Below are 24,207 nucleotides of genomic sequence, written 5' to 3'. Positions count from 1 at the left end.
CGGGGCTCCGCGCCGCTGCCCGTGCACAATGCTGCAACACCATACAACACACACACACTGTAAGTCAACTGTTCATCAATTCAGTGGTAGACATACGAGGAAGACTTTATTTATAAAAGCAATTGTAAGTCTAGTTTAATGTTTTGAGTCTGGCGACTGAGATAAGTAACAACAAGCTTACGTCCCTAAGGCTAAGTAGTGTTAAGGGGTAACATAAATGTGTTATGTTCTTGATGTAGGCAGTGGGCGACCTGTGGCGTTGTGGTCGGCGGTGGGCGCGGCGGGGGGCAGGTCGTGCGCGGTGCGGAACACGGTGAAGGCGATGTCGTGCCGCAGCACGTCGAAGTCCCACGTCAGCACGCTGTGAGGGTCGCAGTTCCGCACCACCACCTCGTGCACCTGACATACAACGCAACCACGTTACACGTACACCACTCCACTTCAATCAATTTGTCACGTGTCGTGCTTTAACGCACCTGTCCTTTAGCGAGGCTGACGGAGTGGTAGATGCTGTCCTCGCTGAGAGGGTCGCCGTCCCGCTCCGTGAAGGCGCCGCTCACGTACAGGGACTTGGGCACCAGCCCGCCCTCGTGCACGAAGCTCTGCGCACACAACGACCTCATATAACTATACTTTTCCCGCACACGTATTGTCCACTACTTGCTCTTCTCTGCCTCGCTCTTTTTATATCTTGTTAGGGTTTCCTCTTACAATTTAGTGCTGATTTTACTGTGACAACGTAAATAATTTTTTTCGTGAACGTGCTTTTTTATGTCTTAATATTTGTTTTAATTTTTAATACACATATTTATTAACGAATAGTGATATTAAGATTTTTTGAAATCTACCTACTGACAGCACGATAGATTGTTATAGTGATAAATACACATTTATATTGGTGTACGTAAGTATAGCTGACTGCGGACGAGACACTTCGTGAAGATTTATGTGCTAATGTCTAACCAAGCGACTATTTACTATTGCGAGTGATGAGTGATCAGATAAATATAAATAAACGTTCTATGTTTGTCATTTTACATGTGTTTCATTCTTATTAATCTTTAATCATCATCATCAGCTCACTATACGTCCCTACCGAGGGGCTCGGAGCCTACCCTAAGTTAAGGATGATTAGGCCATAATCCAAGGCACATATCTTTTAATTTCTTCTCAGATATGTGCAGGTTGCATCACGATGTTTTCCTTCTCCGTAAGAATGTCGGATAAATGTACATATGTAAATCGGAAATCGAAAAACACATTGGTACGTGGCGGGATTCGAACCAAGGACCTGCGGATTGCAAGTCAAGTGCTTGACCCCCTGAGCCACCGACGCTCTAGACACGAATATTGATTTGTAAATAATGTGAAAACTTTCTAAGACGGAGCATTTGTTCAATAAACTAGACATTATGAGACATTGTAGGAACAAATAGACACAAGCTGTGTGCTAGTCACTGGCGCCAGTGTGCGGCTCACGTACTGTCCAGTAGCAGCGCTGCGGCACACGCCACCACCACCCCGACGCGAATCGAGTCTGCGCACCCCCAACATACCTACTTGTTATTTTTATTACGCTAATCCAATTAAAAAAGGGTAAAGCTTCATACATTTTTTCATGGTTTATTGAATGATCACCGCAAAGGGTGTTTTACTATAATGTAGTTAAAAATGTGGTTAAAAATCGCTTACGAGAAAATAGTAGTATTATAAATATTTATGTTTGAATGAGAATAATTCACCTTGCAAGGTCCGCCGAGGAAGTCAGGTATCAGTTCCTTGGGGATGTAGTCCAGCAGTCCGCCCGCCTGCAGGTAGTCCTTGCCGCCGTAGAACAAGAACTTGCTGCGAGTGTTCTCGTCTGCAAACATTACATCACACGTTGTCACAACACTCACACATTGCTCTTTTTAAATCAACTAGATGTAGCCCGCGGCTTCGTCTGCGCGGTATTAAAAACAACTAAATTTAGTCTGTATATTCTTTCAGACTATGTTCTACATGAGATCTGTGGAACCGTTCTGCAGATACCTTGTAACAAATATCCATCAATCTATCAATAAATTTGCAATTATAATATTTTACTAATATTATAATTGCAAATTTGATATTACAAGATAGTTTGTGTGAAGGAAGAGATATTGTAATTTATGTGACCTATGAACGTGCTGACGATGGTCCAGAGTATGGGGAAGACGCGGGGCGCGCGCACGATGAGCACGCGGCCCATGGTCTCGGGGTAGTTGGCCTCCACGATCTGTATGACGCGCAGCAGCGCGCGCACGCCGGGCCGCCACAGGTGCCGCATGTTCAGCCCGTCCAGGTCCACCAGCAGGCACCACGCCTGCACCGCCCCCGCCCCCGCACGCGTCGCCTCCTCCAGCTGACGCAGGCCCTCCTCGCACACGTGCAGCGTCTGCGTGCACACACACACACACATACACACACTGAGTGACAACTACCGGAAAAAGTCAATTTCATTTCTTTTTCATTGTCTCCCCTGACTAATTCATGTTCCCTTCCAAAGGGAGAAAGTTAATGTAATTTGAAAAATAATTTACTTAGTGTAATTAAACTTAGTGCAAGTAAAGATGAAAGTTGTTTAACTTCACCAACATTAAGATAAAGTATTCATATAAGTTGATGAAAATTCATGACAAGTGTAAAGCGCACCGCACTGTTACACAACTTTGCTGAGAGCGGTCGGTCCGCACTTAGATAAATGAAGCACTAGATTAATACAACTTGTAACATTAGCTTTTACAACTTGAAAGTTTTAAATTAAATATTACAATAGTTAAAACTTAAACGTTTAACTTTGAATTAACATATTATTTATATTTTACTCTTATGTAATCTTTCAACAGTTAAGAGATATTTGTTAGTGTTCAATAATTCTTTGTGAGAACTGCGACTGCAGACTCCTTGTTCCTAAACTTACCAATTTGAGTAGTCCATCCTCGCCAATGGATTTGAGTAAACCCTTGACGTCCATCTGACCCAAACGCAGCACATACAGCGGCCGACCGTCTGTTCAAACAATTCAAACAATTTGTAAACATTCAAAAATTGTACAATTTCGCTTATAAATTAAAACTGTTTCAATTTATACGTTACCCTTGTCATGATGATGCCATCCACCAGGGAAGTACTGTTTGACAACATCCGGCGTCTCATATTCGGAGAGCAGACGATCCACCTGATGTTTCTTGCGCCACAGCAGCGACTGAGATAACATCTCCCGCGCTTTCTCCACGTTGAAGTCACGCGCACGTAGGAACCTCAGCAACGTTGTGTCGCTAGGCACCTAACAAACACCATACAGAAAAAAAGGAAAACATAAACGTCAAGATCTGGAGGCACGGCAGTGCCCCGGGCCGATACGAGCACAGTGGAATCATCCTTATCTTGACGCTTTAGCTTTACTGCTCAAAACCAGTCATATCCACGATGTTAAATATATATACATAGATGAGATGAAACTGGTAACAAAAGTGTACTCAGCAACAATTCTATTTTGAGAGCGGATATAATTGAATTATGAAATATAACGGTGAGAGCACAAGGTCGCGCGAGCCCGGCCAGAATCGCGAGTCCTTGCTGCCACCCGGATTTCTATCTCAATCGATTTGTCTTTAATATAATGGGAAGCTGTAACATTCTATTGAATCTTTATTGTTTTAGCAACGTTTTGTGAAAGGGTAGGTGAGTTTTTTTTTATCAGATATGAAAACAAAAGTCAGTATAAACCAGTGACGAATCTAGACAATGTGTTTTGTTTACCAAATCACATATCTTATCAAGATAAAATCCTGACATCGTAATGTGTGTTTTTGTATAAATATTATGATCATTATTAGCACTTGATTTAACGGAAAGATGGTTAATCGCCGAAATAATAGTTCATTTGTTTCTTTTAAAACTATGAAACGGGTAGGTAATAAACGTCCTCAACAACAACCATATTATAAAATGTTGTTTACCTTTCCCTTTTGCAGGTCTGCGATCCACTTGCGCAGTTGCAGCAGGCGGGACTCCTGCATGGGCGTCAGCTCGCCCAGGTATCTCTTGATGTACTCGCTGTCCAGCGTGTACTGGTCTGAAACAAACGGTTACATGAAAACTAAGCATTTTTCATTCACACTTTACAACGCAAGGCAAAACTCAGAACAGATTATCATAAGAGGACAAGAACTTTACGTATTTCAGAAAAGTATACTCTTATTTATAACTATAGAGATCACGTACATAGTCTGTACCTGTTTAGAGAAGTTATTAAAAAAACAAAGAAATGCACTTAAAATGCCTTTGAAAGGCACCGATTTCTATAAATGGATAGGCGATTGGAAATAACACCTTTGCTTCGTTCCGATTTAATCGCGCCTATTGATGTTATGAGATTTCCGCACGCCTCATCGACGCCTCAGGGGATCCAAGGGCTGGCGCGCATTTCGGGCAAAGGTTGAGCCTGGCCATCCAACGGGGAAATGCCGCCAGCCTCTTGGGAACCCTACCGTGCGACCGCAGCGATTTGGGGTCGATTTTTTATATTATTTAGTTTGGTTTAGTTTTAGTTTATAGTATTATTTTTGGTAGATTAATTTTAATTTAATTAGTCACTTAATAATTAATATAGAGTTAAGTAATTCAATAATAAGTTTATGTATATATTAAAAATTCTATCTATATTATTAGTTCGAATCCACACCACCGCTTTAAACCTCTACCATCAGCGCCAAAATGGCGAAAATCATATTGGCACAAAATACTTCTTATAGCCAGTCCATTTATCAGTGTCGAAAGCGTCACTGAGATCAGTCAGTTTATTTAAGATGACAAATTAGTGTACGGAAATATTAAGTTTCGTAGCGTGGAATAGACGTTATATCCAACGATATAATTTAATTAAAACAATTAGCTATACGCGTTGGTGCTATTAATTGATGAACGTACTACAAAACTATTCAATATTGTTATTAAAATATTGAAGCCACGTAACACAGTACAATGTAACTTGTTTATACTCGTAAGTATAACAATTAAGAATTCACGCATCATAATGTTACTATGTAGATTACTTAGAAAACTTATTACAATTTTTATATACTCGGTGTGCCTCCTGTTACTTTATATCTTCACAAACGTATGTCAGTGGTTTGGAAAGAGCATTATTACGCATGTCAAAACCGCAACTGGAAGATGACACTAATTAAACTGAACTTTAATTTAAAAATCTCCAAAAGTTACTCTTAGGGTGCTATTCGTGTACATATTCCAAGTACATTGTCTCGAAGAAAATAAAGCGAAAATATAATAGTACGATAAACATTGAATTATTGGTGAAACGTATAAATTAAATGTAGGTTACTTTCCTTTACCCATTGTTTACAATTAAAACAACCTTTTAACATATATTATTGAATACACTCGATTACAAAAATAGTGGAACCTTTTACACTCGTATTGCTGAACAAATAATCCCCAAGGGACTGTGATACTCAGGCGGTTCTACGTAATGTAAATACATATTTGCTTGACCTCTGAATAACGCCTAAAATAATTCATTCGGTCACGGGTATTCTACGCGTGAAAATTCAATGTTTCACGCTCGACCTTTTCCTGTATGAAATGTTCAGTCAACCTTTCGTATTTAAATTAAACATTTGTATGTTTGTGGAATACAAATTGGAATTTATAGTAAATTAATCTTTTTTTAACACAAGCAAAAATAAATTTATTGGTCCTGACCAGTAATGTATCTCGTTATAACATTTCCGTAACTATAATTTCTCTATTTTTTTTTAGACGAAGCTAATGAAAAATCATCATTATTGCAACTATTTTAAAGTAATTTATAATAATTATGACTGCACTTAAGAAACCTTTATAAAGCAACTTAAGTGCCGTATAGACGATATAGAGATATAGTCTAAAAAATCTAAATATATGATTATTTTAGCTTCGCCGTTGTTTCTGCCAACGAAACACTCAACACTTTACATGTAGCTTTCAAAGGAATTCATATAACAAAAGAAGCAATATGTTCCAGACACTTGAAAACGTCAAACGATATTAAACTTTGTACCGTTAGCAACACAGATGCATATTGAAGAGAGATACGGGAGTTTGCTATTCTAAACATTTATGCAAAGTGAGCCTGTTAGGTGTTATAACGCTAGCTTTGTCTGGAACAATGTAAAAATGGAATACAAACTCAACTAAGCGTGTCCGGGTCAAGGCTAGGTCCGGAACGGGGTTACTGCCACTAACTATGCAAGTTAGTAACGCTTTTGCTTCCTTAATTTTGTCTGACTTGAAAACATTATTATTTCTCTGTAGTTAATATTGAAAATAGAAATTTGAGGCTTATTTATTATGAACCAGTACTCGTTCACTTGATATCCATTCTCGCTGTAAATGTAACACGGCAGTTGTGACGTCTAAGCGTGACGTCACAGCTGCGTGGGCGTTGCATGACCATACACCCACGCATCACGATATTGACATATAGTACAGGAAGACAGAGATGTTCTTTTCGCTTGAGACCTGTTTTAACGTTTTACGTGAGAAACTATAATCCATGGACATCTATGTCATAATGATGTGTAAACTGTATCAAAGAGCACTTCCAAGTGCACTTGCGAGTAATAAGATATACTTGAGTAGTTATGAGGAGTCACACTATTTTCTTAACTAAATTGCGTAATTTCATAGTTGAGCGGAAAAAAAAATAAAAAAAAATTGTTGCATATGCGTATATTTAGAATAAATTAGACTTAACTAGCCGTTTGCGGGCGTGTCCCTGTAGTTGAGGGACATGGGCAGCGAGAGTAGCAGGATGAGCACGACGAGGAAGACCGCCAGCGCCGCCAGACAGTTCTGATACAGGAACTGGCCGAGCGCGGCGCGAGTGCCCAGCTCGCAGTGGCACGCCTTCAGCTCCGTCAGTTTCAGTGACGCCTCCGAGTCCGCGGGAGACAAGTACGGCTCGTTGAGGGTCACCCTTTTGGTCTCCATCCTATGGCCCGAACCCAGGGACAGCAACGATTTCACCTTAGATGTTTTTATCTTTTCTGGCATGAACCTCAGCCGCGATGATGATGCTTTCGTATCTTCTCTTCTATCCAGTTCGACTTCGCTGGTCGCATTCGATGGATCCAACTTTCTATGGCTCGACGATTTGGATCTGAGGCGGAGGTTTGAAACATCTTGGACTGAATCTTTGCCCAGTTTTGTTGCTGATTTGCTTCTTGATTTTAGGTTTCTCCCTGACCTTTGACTTGATAATTTGCTTGCGCTCTGTTGGACGAGGTGTGATGTGCCTGGGAAAGGAGAGGAGTTGGTTAAGTAGGAAGGGAAAAGGAAATAGGATTACTTGGGTACAGGATTAGTTTAAAGGTAGGTGTTGAGTGTGTGGTCTCGGACTCGAGCGCTATTTTTCCGTTAATACATACGCATTTAGTTTGGAGAAACATAAACATAAATCCGTTAAAACGTTTAACATATAATTTGTAAACACAAAAACTCGACAGCTGGCATCATCACGACAAGTAATAATTTATTAGTGCCCAGCCATACACTGGCACAGCTGGGAGCGACCTTGTGACCGCGGCGCGGGGTACTCCCCGGCCATCAAATATGCATACACCATTCGTCTACACATTTAATATTGAAAATAATTCGCACGTTATGCCCCACAAACAAACCAGTATCAAATGGGTTACACTGTAATTTGAATGCTTTACTTAAACGACGAAAAAACGTAAGTAAGAGCTTCAGAAATTCTCAGATATGAATGTATTTCTTGGCACTACTACATTTATTGAATCATGTAGACAACTCTTAAATACACGTAGCACAGGATTCAATGCACGATATTCTGCCGTATAATCTATATGAAGTTTTTTAGTACCGGTTCCGGTTCTTCTGCGTATAAAAAAATAGTTAATCAAAGACAACTAAAGTTCACGTGGCGTAGCAACCTTCATTTTATTCTACACGGAAGATTCTTATTACAGTGTTTACGTAACTTTCCTATTTTAAGGTCAGAGAATTAACTTCAGTTAAAGTGTTACTGGAGCGCAGGGTTTGGGGGAGAGGCGGTCGATGAGGGCGCGACCTTGTCCCCCGATATTAACGGCACTCGATCCAATGTGAACATAGTCACTTGTGCACAGATTTACAATCTTTTATCGGACGTATCTGAGGACAATAACCTGATGTACCAAAGACATCAAGACATTGTTTTATTCGAATATAAATCTCCAGTATTTAGTGTCAACGTCTATCAGTCATATTGATGGCAAACCGCACGAAAAGCACGAATCATACGGTTCTTCCGTTTTATTCGTTATGCACATAACAAGCATAAAATTGGAACAGTTATTTCCAATGCGGTCCATATCTAAACGAAGTTGAGGAAGTTAAAAATATAAAATTTTCTAACACTAGCAAAAGTTTACCAAAACTAGCAAAATTTTGATAAGTCTGTAAGAAAACAAGTTTTGTCATCTGAGTTAGACGATACAAAAAGTGAAAGTATTTAATCTTAAACACTTTAAATAATAAATGTAAAACGTTCGAATGATTTATTGCTGCGTCTGCATGCAATAGCAAAAGTCCGCAACGCAAGATCCGTGGGTGTAGACAAGGCGAGTCTACTGGCGGGACGCCAATGCAGATATCCCTAGTCTTAAGTACAATGTTTTCCTGTTAACTCCTGCTGCATTGATTCTGGATATTTTCAATCGCACGTGTACTGCATGCCTGTGATATTTATAACCAATCAACAACCAACTAACATTTGTCAACCAATCCGAATTAGGCTAGAGTGGTTGACTGGTGGGGATTGCACCTCAATGGGGACGTATAGTGAGTTGATATGATATTTATAACAATCAATTTCGAGTTTCAAAATCTGATTATATTCATCCTTTTACCACAGTTAAAAGTTCCTTAATGTAATATTTAACTTATTTTCAAACTATCTTTTATCTGTGATTTCATTAACTTCAGTTTACTTGGAAATCATCAGCTTATGTTCCGCTAAAGAGAAATTTTGCAATAACCAATTAGTTACGATGCGATTAAATTGAGGTTAATTAAACGACGACTTAGGTAAATAAATTTTTTAATGTCATTGTATTTAGTGTTCAGATACAACTTGTACATCATATCGATTTAATATAAAGACAACAAATTCCCACAGACTAAATATTAAACACTAGTAGTCGCCCGCGACTCCGTCCGAGCGGATTTAAAAAAAAACCTTTTATCACTAGCCTGTGACTATGTTCCACATCAATACCAAATTTCAGCGATATCTATCTTCTGGAGATACCTTCTAAAAAAAAAACATCCATCCATCCATCTAAACATCCGCATTTATATCTCACGACAACATTTGCTAATCTTGGTTGTAGATAAATAATTTACATGGAAATAGTTATTTTAGTTCCTTCAGAAAAGATGTTATTTGCCTCAGTGAGAAATGTGAGCATTTCTACGTAAATGGCACACGTTTGACCTACAAACAAAATAAATCTTGCGACAATACAACGCTCATTGCTTACAATGCCTTGAATGTTTGCCAAAATAAAGACTAATGGCTTGAACTTGAGAAGCCTCAATAATTTATAAAAGAAATTATCTGTGTGGTAACGCATTACCAGGTCTGTGTACATAGAAATGGACTACTAACCGTGGGTTTCTAAGACCAAAATCCCCGTTTAAAAAATATTACATATCTCTATTTCGTTAAAGACATGAATGGCGTTATGATTCATATGGAGATTTTTGGTCTCCGAAACCAACGGTAACTTTTATAATTTGAATTAGAGATTAAGGCCTAATCCATTATTAGAGTTAATATTTAGTAGTATAAGGTTGACTGGATTTAATATTTGCAAGCGAATTAAAATTCTGACTAAATCTCTAACTACTTATTAAAATTGCTTGCGACATCTAATTGCGGAAAGTCGAGCGCGATCAATATCTTCAACGTTGGTTTGTTGGCTAAAATTATTTAATTACTTTTTATTATTATTTCTTAAGACTTCATAAATATTATCCTTTTAAAGGCTTCCAATTAATTTAATAATAACTATTTGTAATAACATCCTGTCGAACGCTATGTCAATTTAGTTTACATTATTATATCAATAGATGGCAGAACATATTGTTTAGATCACGATATTGATTTATTTGGTATGTTTATCGACTTGCCGATCGCATTTAAATAAAGTTGACTCGCACCAAGATATAACCAGTGTTTCATTGTGACTACTCGATACTTCTCCAGTGAGAGGGAGACCTTTTTGAGACTGCTTCACACATCCCAAGCGAAAAAGTTGTTCAACACTGGCAATAGCGGTCCATTCCCGGATGTTTCTCAGTCATGACTTTCTCCTCCTTTCAACTCGTTTTCTGCCTACGATTTTGCTCATCATTATGAGTTTTTCGCTTGGCACAGGATAGGAAAAGGTTCGCTGAGCTGACGGCCAACCTCCAGTAATGGAGAGGCATTAGAAGAAAAAGAACATCCCAAATTGTAATCATCGAAAACGGTGAAAATTTCATAAAATTACCGCGCGACCTCTAATATCTAACAATTTCTAAATTCCGACAGTACAGATACAAGATGCAACCCCAAAACAAAAGATCGGCGGAAGAATTTTAATTCAAAAATGCCTACCCTATTTCGAAATATTATTTGCACTATTACTAGATTTGAAGTACCAGGCATACATAAACGCAAGTCAGGCGTTTGTCAGTCATTACAACGTCACGCTGTCAGTGACGGCATTGAGCGCCACACTTTCACACGACCTTACCGCGACACCAACTAAATGTTAAACATTCTGATCCTAATGTTGTAACTTTTATATAGACTAGATAAGATGCGTTAGACGTCTTAGTATATAACAGATTAAAATAATAGCTCTCTTAACGTTACTTTTTATACTTAATGCGTGCTATCATAGATAAAAAATGATGGCATAAAATAAATGCTGTTTCACCCGAGGGTAAACCACAATGCTAAAGAAAAAAAATAATTTAAAAGTATGTGTTAATGAATGCCGTGTAAACCTAGCATATGTACAAAAGCTGCAGTGTGTGGAAGTGTACCTGGCAGCGAGTGCTTCGAGAGGTCCTGCACCGGCAGCGGGGAGAGGGGCTCGGCGCCGCGCGACACGATGCGCCTCAGCTCACGGTTGTGCGCCGGCTGGCCCGCCGTCCAAGGCTGCAGCTCCGTCACACCCTCAGCGAATACTTCCCGCATGAATGACTCGATCAATTCCTTGCCTACCATAACACAATACACCTATTAATATTATAAAAGCGAATTTTCGATGTATAAAGGGATGGATGGACCCCGCGCACAAAGTCGCAGGCAACAGTTAGTATTTCTATAAAGCTTTTCCTGGAAGATCCGCAGTACTCAAGTGTTGTTAATTGATACATGCTCATAGTGCCTTAAAAAGCTTTAGAAAGTACCTTTAGCAATGTTAGACGCGTACTGTTTCATGGCGATTTTTTCCACCGTGTTCTCGAGTCCGAAGAAATTCTTAACGTCGAGAAGAGCACTCTGTTCGAAGCAGGTCCATTCTGGATTTTCTGGATGTACCTGTAGGACAACACAAAGAAGAGGTTCAGAAGTCTGCAATATAATAGAAATGTTACGCGATTTGTATTATTGTCTGGATTGAGGTGAAATATTTGATAGTATCGTAAAATCAAATATACGTTCTAACACAATTTAAAATTGAAAGTATACAGTACTCGAAACTTAAGCAACGTCCGCTACAAACTTCTGCGAGTACGCGTTGCACAGATAGTAATTGGTCTGCGTGGAATGCGTTAATTACTAACAGGTATCGATTTAAATTTTAAAATAACCAATTACATTGCGAAAATATAAATTCGAAATATAAACAATTTTTTTTACTGACATTATATTTGCGAAAGTTTAGACGTATGGATGTTTGTTATGACAATCTCCAGAACACCAATCAGATCTCATTGACATTTTGGTATAGATTCAGAAAATAGTCTAAAACAACAATTAGGGAACTTCTAAAAAAATTTAACTCTATGAGGACGGAGTAGCGGACCACAGCTAGTATTCAATAAAATTAATAACAGCATAGTATATTCTCAAATTAGATATCAAAAAATCTTAATACTTTAAACATTTATTCGTCGATATCATGAATAACATGAATGAAAACACTAAAATAAACATTCGCTATCTAATGCCAACTTATTCCGGCGCGTTATCAAGGAAACGCGAAAAACCAGATAAATAGCGCTTCCCGAATCTCGGGCAGAAATAACACGATGGCAATGTCACGAGTCTCGATAGCACACTATCTGATAAGGTCATCCTGACGGACGTTGACTAACACGAGACCAGCAATACTTTCTCTGCTTACATTTCGTACAAAAGTAGCCTTCAAGTCCTACCTGAACATAATTATAACATTACCCACAAGACGAAACCGCAGAGTTTCCTGACAGTCAATAACTGCTGTATAGTTCTAGGATATACGGAAGCTGTGAGGCTATAAATACATGCAAAATGAGTGAGTATATTATATAAATAGTGTAGTACTAAGTTTATATATAAACCGATGTGACTAGCACATCATAAAAGGCGAAGACTATTCATTACTTTGGAGTGCTTCAGTTGCAATCAACTTGCATCGTATTTTATGTCAGCCTAGTACCTTACTCTCAATACTTGCCATAGAAACTAAAATATCTTTCTTAAAAATGGAATTAAATACGGTCCTATGATTTGAATGTGACATTGAGTTCATTCAGCCGTTCATACAGTATGCGATGGACACAGTCACGTAAGGCGGCGGCGATCTCCGTCAATGGCACAATAAACCATTTCCTACACACGGCGAGTTGCAAGTCAGAGACACGCTTTATGCATACGTTATACGAAACAATGGAGCTGTTGCCAATTTTTATTCATTTATTTAATTCGCTGTAAAATTACCAACTTATACCTTGGATTAGAAATATTTCCGTGAACTATCAAAATACGTAAAATTATGATTTCCGTGTTGATAAGACTATATGTATCTCAATAAATATATAACAACATTACTTAAACTGGTTTTTATAGGTAACTTAATTACTTGTATGAGATATACTTTACGAAAAAAAAAGTAGCGAATCTACCAAACGTAAAATATCATAAACAGCCCTCCGCCATTAAATTAGAAGAACAGGCAAGCAATTGAAGAACTTAACACAATCGCCATTATGACTAAAGTCGTGTAACTTAGTGAAGAATCTACTTGAGCATCAGGCAAAAGACCAGTTTTTTCCACGTGACGCTAATTATCGCTACAATTTAATACAACTATGAGAACTGGTTATTACAGAAGTATAAATGAATTTTAAGATTGGATATTTGTTAAATTAAAAATTTTAATTGAACGAAATTTATCAATCAATCATGGCATATCCAAAATCTTAAATGCAAATACATTTTTAGATTTTAAAAATTCAACTATTTTTATATAATAATATTTTTTTACTACAATACGTGTAGCAAAAAGATGAATCAAGTTGCTTACGTTAAAGTTACCTTACATGGGTAACCACCATGTCCCTTTCAGAAAGAGAGAGTCAATAGGCAATAAATGTACACATCGCTTATCGTCTTTAGGTAACATTAATACATTAAAATTCTGATCATAAATGAAATTAATTTCGTTTGAAGTCGAATGGCAGTATGTTTGCTGTGACAGGAACTTCGTATCTAATAAACTATTACATATTATATCGGTTTGCGTTTTATTAACAAAGATTCCCGCCTAAATGTACTTTGAGCAGTAAGGAACTTCCAAGAGTTTGCTATCACAATCCATCATTGGGATTTGTTTGTATTATATTTGGCTTTATTTTTCGTTGCTATCGTTAGCATCCAAGCCGTTGCTAACAAGGCTCATTAGCCGAGGCGATGCGAAGCGATTTCTGGAGGATAATCCTTCGAGCCACGTCGAACAGTCGCCTAATTAGATTCTTTACGCACTGTAAGGCTTCACTCGACCTGAGGGTCGGGTTGCCGTTGATTGCCATCAAATTTAAATAATTATACGATAAAAAAACGATCGTGTCGAAAAATGGCATGCATATTAAGATATCCTTAAGGGTTCAGCTTTATTGAACGTTACTGAAGATATATTTATCGACAAAATATTATTAGACCGTGAACTTGCTGGCAGGTAGAATTTTGATTTCTTCTTTTGGATTTTCAATACCTTTACACGTATGTATTATACATTACATTACTCCATACTCCCTCTGCTCGGTGCTGGCTATGTACTTTAAATATTGTAGTTGTCATTATGTACATCGCCTGCAGAATATCAGTACAAAAAGCACACGAAACAAACTCGAAATTATTAGATGTTATACATATATCTGTTTACTTTGTAGAGATATTGAAAATTTCCCAAATATTTACAACTAGTGGAATTTAATTCGCGCATGCCGGCAACCAACAGTTATATGCGAGTTGGGCAGCGCTCACCGCAAATAGCTCCCGCGTCACACCATGTTCAATAACAAACTAACCGCGAAGCCGGAACCTTCACAACATTCCGAAAAGTATTTACTGGATATATTCAGGCAGAAGAGCTTTTTTAAAATAATATTTTCATGTATATATTGCGTACCTAGAAATATAACAATAACATCAAATGACGGCTACCAACTATTGGTTCAATGATATTAGCCTGCTGGGATTCTTAACACCTTTTGTGCCACTACGTATTAATGTGAAATCGCATTATGAGTCGGTGGCACTGAACGTGTTAACTTCAACAGTATTATCAGTGATGAAAAATACGTTAAAGTGTGGTACAATTTAAATCCCTCATTAATTGGATTTGAACCGCAGACTTACGGCACGTGCCTGCGCGTCCTCGACTAACGAGTAACCTCCAAATGTCTGCGACATTGGACAAAATCTCACACGACATTGTGTGCACTTTAAGGGTATCTTTTCTAGATATGTGTTAGTACACGTTAGGAGAACTATGCTTGTTGAGAAACTATAGGAATAGGTTTCTACCACATTATTGCACACGTCTAGAGAAGGGTAAACTGTCCCCCACACCAGGTCGTTCATCAATAATATTTTCAACGACAATTGAATACAAAACGTATACGGATGTGTATAAACAGTGATTGCTGTTCGTCGGTACTAGCAGGAAATTATTTCCACGCATACATACGTGACGTAAATTAAAACAGCTACGAGTTAACAGTAACAAAATGTATAATATATTTCTTTCGCTTTAGCATTTTACTTGATCAATATTATCAATACTTTTACATGTATTCGTAAATGTATGCATGTAGAAGAAGCAAAAGAGGTGTTTGGACCCCGCCAAATGGAAATCCTTGGTCTCTGCCTACCCTTCTGGTTTACGAGTTCCAGCTTAGGTAGTTGTTGTATCAATAGTATAAACATTTCAGGAATTTATAAATATAATATTATCCTTCTGTAAGATTATTGTAAAGTAGAAGATAATCAAATATAGTACGAAATCAGTGCCAACTTTAAATCTAAAGTTGTGAATTATTGACCGCAGTACGTTTCGTTAGCGTACTTACGTAATATCTGCATTTCTCCAGCACACCGATCCTGGCGGCGAATGTCTCATTCGTGGCCTCGATCTCTAGAACCCTGTTCCTTAGGTCCAGATGGTTCTTCTGGATGAAATAAATGTAGTCAACGCCGATCATCTGTGAGAAACAATAACGTTGTAAATATCTTCATAAAACTTTTATTTGCGGAGTGTTATGTATGTTATTTCAGTCATAGAAACAATGGTTTTTGTCTAAACAGAGCAAAGACACGACATCTTGTTGTATAATTTTGACAAATGACTCATTTAGTTGTTCAAGCAGAAAATTGCCACAAAAATGTCCAAAACAAAGAAATAAAGTATCGATAAGATTGAAGAAAAGATATTGGCAGTTATACAGAACTGTGGTCAATGCTCTCTGCTACTAAATGTTGGTACCCTATATACGCCATATTTAAGATAACCGTGTCACATTTTAGTCTTCATAATTAGGTGACAAATGCCTATCCTCACTTCCTAATCTAAAAAAATATTCTTCGATAAACATATACAATCAGGAATCAATACTATTCTAGCTGTCGTCATTAAAGGACCTATAGTATGTTACCGAGGACATCCTACATGCAAGATACCTTTTTAAGTAAATATGGTGCGTCGACGTTGAGCTGACAGCGGCGCGTGGTGTACCGCTGCGAGTCATCCGAGCTCCAGCTGTCGTCTGTGATGCTACAGTCAATCACCACGGGGATCTGCGGGCAGTGCGGGAACCGCCTCTCGTACGCCTGACAGACACATTATATCGATACATAAGTCTTTCAAAATCGCATGCAATCACAAAATGAGTAACGCCCTGTATATGATTGTGTGCCTGTTTTTTTATTATAATCAAAAAATATACAAGTATATAAACATAATTTAAAATAATTCAGCGCAGACGAAGTCGCTGGTAAAATATAGTATCCAAATAAAGGAAGTAATTTAAATATGATTGAATATTTGAAGTCTACCAATGTTGGGATAATGTTTTATGCATATGATAACGTGCCTCATGGTAATGTTATGTTGATATGACCAAAGGTTGTCAATCCCACTGCTTCTTGTTCCAAGAAATACGGCCCTGACGTTCGGAAAGCGATAACTTTTGAAGTTGACATCCATTGCCGCGTAATGACGCGGTCCATTAGTTCTTTCCCTAGTGTCAAGTTGAAATGGAATTCGCAAATGAAATTTGTCGAAGCGTTAAAGAGAATCCTGGGCCAGTTTTGGTTCAATTTATGTGAATTTCAATGTTTGTAAAATAATGTAAAAATATTTTTTTGTATAACATAAATGTAAAACATTGTTAGGCGTAACATTTTTGTGTAAATTCGAATTCTGATGAAAGAAAATAAATATGTTTTTTCATTTTCTGTTGTTAATAAATGTAGGAGGCAAAATTGTTTCATTCCGCAGCCACATTAAATGCCCTTATGACATACACGATGTTAACTCACAAAACAATATTGAAAATGCGTTAGAGAATAGTACAGTACATGGTAATATCGGATATCGGACGTGTCGAGAATATCCGGCAGCGCAGTATTGACGAGGTCGCCCTTCGGCAGCGGAAAGAAATCGACGTACTTACGACACACTGGCAATAACATCGTTTAAATAGCAACAGTACTGATCGACTAACTTAATTTATCAGAGCCTATGTAAACATTTAGTACATAATTTTACACCGTTGTGAGAGTGTGCTGAACAAGACAAGTGGATGCAGTTCATTAGCTTCAGATGCAACCCTTTACACGCTGACCACGATCGTCAGATACCAAAGACCGACCTAGAGAAACTATTTCTCGAAGATCTCTAACATACCTAATATACAATAATGATATGAGTAAAATTCATAAATATTTAATCTTGTCTTTGGTAAAAAAATCAGTCGATTGAAAATTCAATTTCAAATTTCAAACTTCGCCGTATATAACCACATTCTACAATCGATTTTCGACCAAACATCGCGCTTGAGAATAAATGAATATGAAACAATGTTCCAAATGTTCTACTAAGGTAATCCAAAACGACAAATGTAATCTTTACTTAACTTTTAAACACACATTAATGTGTGTGTGTACATCATCATCAACTTATTATACGTCCCCACTGAGAGGCTCAGAGCCTACCCTAGTTAGAAGTGATTAGGCCATAGTCAACCCTGCTGGCCCAGTGCGGATTAACATATACAATCAGTATTAACAACAATACAAATGAACACATAATCAAAGTGGCGCGGCCACCTGGCCACGTTATGCAAACTCCAATCAATGTGCATAATGCTAGTGGCCAAGTGGCTGCTGCACGCTATACAATGCACGCTACAATTCATAATCACGTGCACTTTTATGCACAAAAAGATCGAAACAAGTATTTTGCACAGAGCACTGTAAAATATCTAGCTTTCTAAGCATTCAAATCTAGTAATTATTTATTGTTACCTGTATCTATAAAAAAAACTTTATCTGTATCTATAAAAAAAACTATTTTCAAAATGAATATTTCCAATGTTTCCCCGCACTGAGCGACACTGCCTCATTAATGTCAATTTCTTGTCAACTCAACAAGGGGAAGTCATGAGAAATGTTCTGCAGTATCGCTTCTGCCGTCTCTTGATTAATGTTTGTTTGAAAGCGGTTTTACTTACACAATCGATATGTTATTTATTTCATTAAGATTATGGTAAATACATCAGAATAACATTATAAATAGATTAACAAAAGCTTGTCTTATGTTACGTTTATTCCGACATAACATCATATGAAGAAGTTACGTTCATGTAATGTGGGCTTAATAAAAAACGATACTCCATATTCCAATCATTATTGGTAGCAAATACTTGTATAATATATTATTACAAAAAACATGCTTTCCTTTATATTTATAGATGATCCTAATCCTAATTTACGTCATTAGATAACATTTACGTAGTTTCACAGCACAAAAGCTTGTAAGTACGTAAACAGTTGCTAAATATCTGCGCATTTGGCAATCTGCAATCTAGATCGGACCTAGACGTTGCTCAATTTCGCGGCCCCATTCAGGTATACTATTAGGACATGTTAAAAGTACAAATACTTTCTTATGTCTTTTATCAGTCTATAAATATACGTTATGCTTTAAACATAATTTGTTTCTTTTTTGTTTACAAAAAAATCCTAACAGAACACAAATTAATATGAAGTTATTATGAAATTTAACAAAAATAATTGGAAACTCACTAATCATCATCTACGCCCACTTTGGTACGTAAATGCTAAAAAGATAATCTTTCATACAGTGACCTTATCCATTATATAGAATTTCACAAAATTGCCGCGATGAAAATAATTCCGAACACGTGCGTGGTACACTCGTGTGAAGCAAACTACGCGGTACTTGTGTGGCTTTTAAAGTAAGGAATTGTAGGATTTTTACAAATTACCATTTTTATCGCGCCTCAAAGTGGAAAACAACGAATACGTTTTAAGGAAGAATGAGAAGAAAATTGGTTAGGGTTTTTCAAATAACTTTTGTTTACTGAGTTTTTAGTCGATAAACTGAAAACCTAACTTATTTTTTCGATGAATACAGTAAAGGTCTAAGTATGAACAACATACGGTGATTCTATGTTCATATCCAGTATTATTTTCGTGCTAAAATAAGTTGGCTAGTAGCCTGCGCACTCCCGCATTATGAGGTCGGTATAAAGGTCGATTGGTTTTACTAAGATATTTTTATATCACCAAGGACACAATTTTATTGATTAGCAGAACTTTACCACTCTCATACATTAGAAAGTAAAGTACGCACGACCATATAACTTTATGAGATGCTAAAAGACTGAAAACAACGAATCTACTTCGAAACACAAAACACTTTAAGTTCAAAGTAAAGTTTTCTTTTTTGGCATACAATGACTAATAAATAATTACTTAATTAGTCCTAATCGCTCTAAATAAAGTTATTAAAACAATATTAATAATTGTCCTAAAAAAATGATATACGCATCTTCTTAAACATATAGTTAGTCCACAGATGAAATCAAACATATCTTTACATTGACTCTAGTAACTCTTTGCAATAATTTTGATTATATCAACACGTGCACTACGTATACACATAAGAAAGAATTGATAAAGGTCTGACATTACTCTTACGTGTCGATCTTTCGTAGAACTTAGCGAGCTTCGGGAATTGTGATAGTCAACGATTGATGTGATAAGCTATCAGCTAGCATTGGGCACAGACACGAAGCGTGCTAAGTATTACGTCGGCGCCTGATACACGGGCCAAATGTCACACGCACACGATACGGTGACCAACTGCGGAAACAGTCTTTTTTAACTGAAGTCTCAAAGTTTAGATTAATGAACGGATGGATTTATTACCACCTAACTAAGGTACGGTTGAATTGATCTGGATTACATTTGTAACAGATAGATTACAGTCTGGAATACCGCATAAACTATAAGACTACTAACTCAGTTGATTTACTACTTTTATGATATAAATTTCTCTATAATGAAAACTAATAAAAAGTAGTCCTTAAAATCGCCTTTTCTAGTCTGAACGCAACAAGAGATTTAATCTTTTAAGAAGAATCCCGCAAATGCACAAGACATAGCGACTTTGTCTACTCAATTAGCGCTATCTTACTTTTAAGCACAATGGCCGGGATATTGACCACATAATCATTATGCGATTATTATATTCTTTGTCGTAACGAACACGTTTATAGTAATCATGTTCTTTTTAAATTTATGAAAAGTATTGTGTCGTGCGGTGTGGCTTTTATCAACGCAACTATACAAACAGTCTGTCTAAAGTAGACGGACGTACAGCATTTGTCATTTGTCTACAATAGTTTATGGTAATTTCTTAAGTTCACAGTTTGTATGAATTCTAGAGACAAATACGTATTTCCAATTATCGTTGTATCGACCGTGAAGTAGATTATCCTCGACTTGAGAATAGCATGCCCAAACAAGTTGTTGCGGAAGGCAATAACACCACATCCTATGGTCATGTCGACATTACAATACACGCAACAATCACGTGAAATGAGTACGCCGCTCTACATGTCGTGAAACTTGTATTAAAGGATTCAGGACAAGTGTCACGTCAATAGAATACTAAGGTTACTTAAAAACTTGTGAGGTGAACATAGTAGGAAACCGTAATAGTTTTTTTTTATAAAATATCTTGTCCTGATCATCGATGATAATTTTTGCTCGAACATTAACCATGTGACAATTAAGCTCTATTGAGCTACCCCAACTATTAAGTAAACAAAATACACAATCATAAATGGGTTCATAAAACTGTCAGACGTTGAGTCGCCAAACATGCAACGTTTACGACTCCAAATAACGAATGTAATGAAATTGTTTAGTTCGACAATGCACGTATACTATATTTATTTCTTATAATACTTTTGCATTACCCACAATGACAATAAGGAATGAATATAAAAAAAGGATGAAAGATGGAGTTTTCGAATACTTAATTCCGCGAGATTGTATCTCAAGCTCACTGATATTTTTCTGGAACGCAGATATTAACGAAAAAGGACTATCTTAATCGTGGCAAAGCTAATTCGTAATAAACAACTTCAAAGTGCGAAAATTAAATGCGAGTAAATTTTCTACGCAGGTCAATGTTTTCGCTTAAACAAGATCCAGTCACTCTGACCCATTTCCGAAAGCAAACTTACCGAAGTATACAAGGGTCGTCGACCGTGTCTGTGACGGACCGTCGAAACCCTCGACAATACTGCGTCGCAAAGACAACCATATGATTGGTTGTTTAAAATATAAAATTGAATGAATCACAATTTAAAATAAGAATTCAACTTGCATTGGATATACTTTCGAGTGTTACCATGTTTAAAACAATTTCAATCTTATTAGAACATACATAATGTAAAGATTTCTCCGTAATTGAGTTATGACAACAAAAGAAACAAAAAAATAATGGAGCAGACAGAATATAAAAAAATTAATAGGTCTTGAGACATGCCTTTGCCTCATTTTAGAAGGGGGGTTGAGAATAGTGATGTACCTAAAATCTAATCAGTTTCATAAAAAAAATAAAGTTGTTAGCTACTAACCTAATGAATACAAATTAAATATAACTAGAACAAAACGTGATAACATTGTCATATCAGACAAAACAAGTTTTTTTTTTCATATTATCTCCTAATTAACTTTAATGAGACTCGTAAAAAATGTGAACCTTGTACATTTAGGTTAGCGTGAATAAGTTAAATATTTTAAACATCTTATATGCACACTCATAATCAATTTCAAATTATAACTTATTTTACTAAATTAATATACTACAAATTAACTATAATTCTAACTGTACGTGGGTTGTTGATGTAAATTGAATGACAAAAATACATCATTCAAACATATCCAATAAGAACCATACACATTTCCATGTATTATCCTGAAATGATACTGATTATTTCTTGGTAGTCGAGGTGCTGTTCCAGACTGTGTTTTTTACATAAATTGGCAAAATTTCATTGAGATTGGTTGAGTGGTTATTTTCATTTATAATATTAGTAAGATAAGAAAGCTTTATGCACTTCTCCATATTAACTTAAACTTTGACAAATTTCACATTTACCTGTTCAAGCAATTTTATTAAAAATGCAAACTTGCAAATTTCAAACTTCCAATTTATAGATTACTTTTTTTAGTATGGAGTACAATATGTTAACACATTCCATATTATTCACTTTGATTTGAAACAACAAGTAAATGTGAGTAAATTTTCCTCAATTAATTATGTTCATACTAAATACATTACAAAGTGTACATGAGCTTGACAATGTTAAACTTTTTAGTATAAGATGCTAAGTGCTTGATAATACAAGCCAATGACTGACTTTTCCTGTAATGCTACATTGATTTATGTGGTTACTTGTTTTGCTTAGAATAGTAATATATGTATATTTACCTTGTAAAAGAACAAAACAATACTTAGTGATAACTGAAAATATGGGCCTTGGGTATATAGGTATTTTATTTTATTCTTATAAAAGTATATTAAATACCATTTTGTGTTATTCTACACTGAACTGAACATTAAATGTAAAGGATGTCAGTATTAGTATAAATATTGCTATAATGTATTTGTGACTCAAATCTAGAGAAATGAAACCAGATTTCGAGTCATGACTGTTAATTGTAAATAAGAAGGACGGAGTAGAAACATATTAGATGGCTAAAAAATGAACCAATGACGGATCTACTGATTTTATGACACTAATTTAATTGTGCACATTTATGTTCTAATTACAAGACAACAACAATAAATAAAAATACACTTACGGCCATCACCATTTCGAACGGATACTTGTGCACCCTGACAGGAGACACATATTCCTGCACCATGATTACTAACTCAATATAATGAATGTCTTAAACAAAATCGAGATTCTAAGATCTTCCACTATTAGTTCTTTACACGACAGTCATTCTGAATACAGAAAATCCGTGTGTTTTTATTGAATAAATAATGTACAACAAAGTCCTTTCACTCACGATAACACATGACAACAAAATAAACGAATGTCAAATAACTCCAAAACTCACAGACAGAACTAAAATCGACAGAGACGCCAGACGGCAACAATGAAAATGAAAATGAACGATTTTAAATAAACTGTTGAATGAAGATTAAAAGTGGAAGAACGAAGAATACAATCACTGCTCTCTATAATTGGATAGGTCATTGTTTACGAATTACAACTTTTGCTTCTTTCCGACTGAAAAGCGGTAAAGCACCTATTTAAATTCTTGACAGTGAGTTCTACCTCTATTATTGGTTCAAACTCTCAATCCTGATAACAAAAATGACCAAAATGGCGAACATCAAATGGCCACAAAAGTTACAGCTTATAGCTTGTCCATGAATGGAGGTCACATTTTTCAAGTCATTCACATAGAGTAAATGAAAGATGTCTTTCAATTAAAAAAACTGGAAGGATTCTTCTGAAGTTTGCTACAGATTCGATTTTTTATGTTTTAAAATCGATTCAGGATTGTGTTTACAGCAAAGAGTATAATAAGTATACTATAGAAAGAGGGGCAACTCGCACGAAGTCGTGGATCCACGGCGATTGTGGCGCTCCATGCGTATAATCGCTGAACTAATTTTTTTTTTTTTTGGTATCTATATACGTAGGCACGCTTATTTAGCTCACTATAATAATAACTGATAAGTGGGAATCTAATTTATGAAATTAAAATTGACATTAAATCAATGTTCAAAAATAATACACCCACTTATCAGTTATTATTATAGTGAGCCGATATCAAGTAGCCTTCTATGAAATACCTCTATTAAAATGATCCTATTATTATTGGGGAAATAAAAACAAAATATTTTTGTATTTTTGTACATTATTTATTATATTTCTACATAACTTAATTTTAAATCTATGCAAGTACATATACATCAATGACTTTCAAGATATCAGCTCAATATTTTAATATTTAATATATATATTTGAAAATTACATTTACGGTAATAAATAGTATAGCGCGGTCACAAAAAA

The 24,207-nt window shown here is 36.3% G+C and overlaps 1 protein-coding gene across 1 annotated transcript in view; it reads right to left on the bottom strand.

Annotated features, from left to right (window-relative positions):
• The window catches only part of retm (real-time), a 26,604-nt gene extending 3,309 nt beyond the window's left edge, over window positions 1-23,295 (bottom strand). Inside the window, exons 1-12 of the mRNA XM_013314793.1 lie at window positions 22,979-23,295; window positions 16,250-16,399; window positions 15,643-15,774; window positions 11,497-11,626; window positions 11,128-11,304; window positions 3,984-4,099; window positions 3,118-3,307; window positions 2,942-3,030; window positions 2,158-2,416; window positions 1,743-1,861; window positions 477-602; window positions 252-399 (exon numbers count right to left, since the gene is read on the bottom strand). Of these exons, the coding sequence (XP_013170247.1) occupies window positions 252-399; window positions 477-602; window positions 1,743-1,861; window positions 2,158-2,416; window positions 2,942-3,030; window positions 3,118-3,307; window positions 3,984-4,099; window positions 11,128-11,304; window positions 11,497-11,626; window positions 15,643-15,774; window positions 16,250-16,399; window positions 22,979-23,041 (1,699 nt within the window). The 5' untranslated portion in view covers window positions 23,042-23,295. The remainder of the gene's footprint in view (window positions 1-251; window positions 400-476; window positions 603-1,742; window positions 1,862-2,157; window positions 2,417-2,941; window positions 3,031-3,117; window positions 3,308-3,983; window positions 4,100-11,127; window positions 11,305-11,496; window positions 11,627-15,642; window positions 15,775-16,249; window positions 16,400-22,978) is intronic.
• Window positions 23,296-24,207: the final 912 nt, after the last annotated feature.

Source organism: Papilio xuthus, unplaced genomic scaffold (assembly GCF_000836235.2).
Source record: "Papilio xuthus unplaced genomic scaffold, Pxut_1.1 DF827135.1, whole genome shotgun sequence".
NCBI classification, from domain to species: Eukaryota; Metazoa; Arthropoda; class Insecta; order Lepidoptera; family Papilionidae; genus Papilio; species Papilio xuthus.
This window is presented reverse-complemented; position numbering and strand designations above follow the sequence as displayed.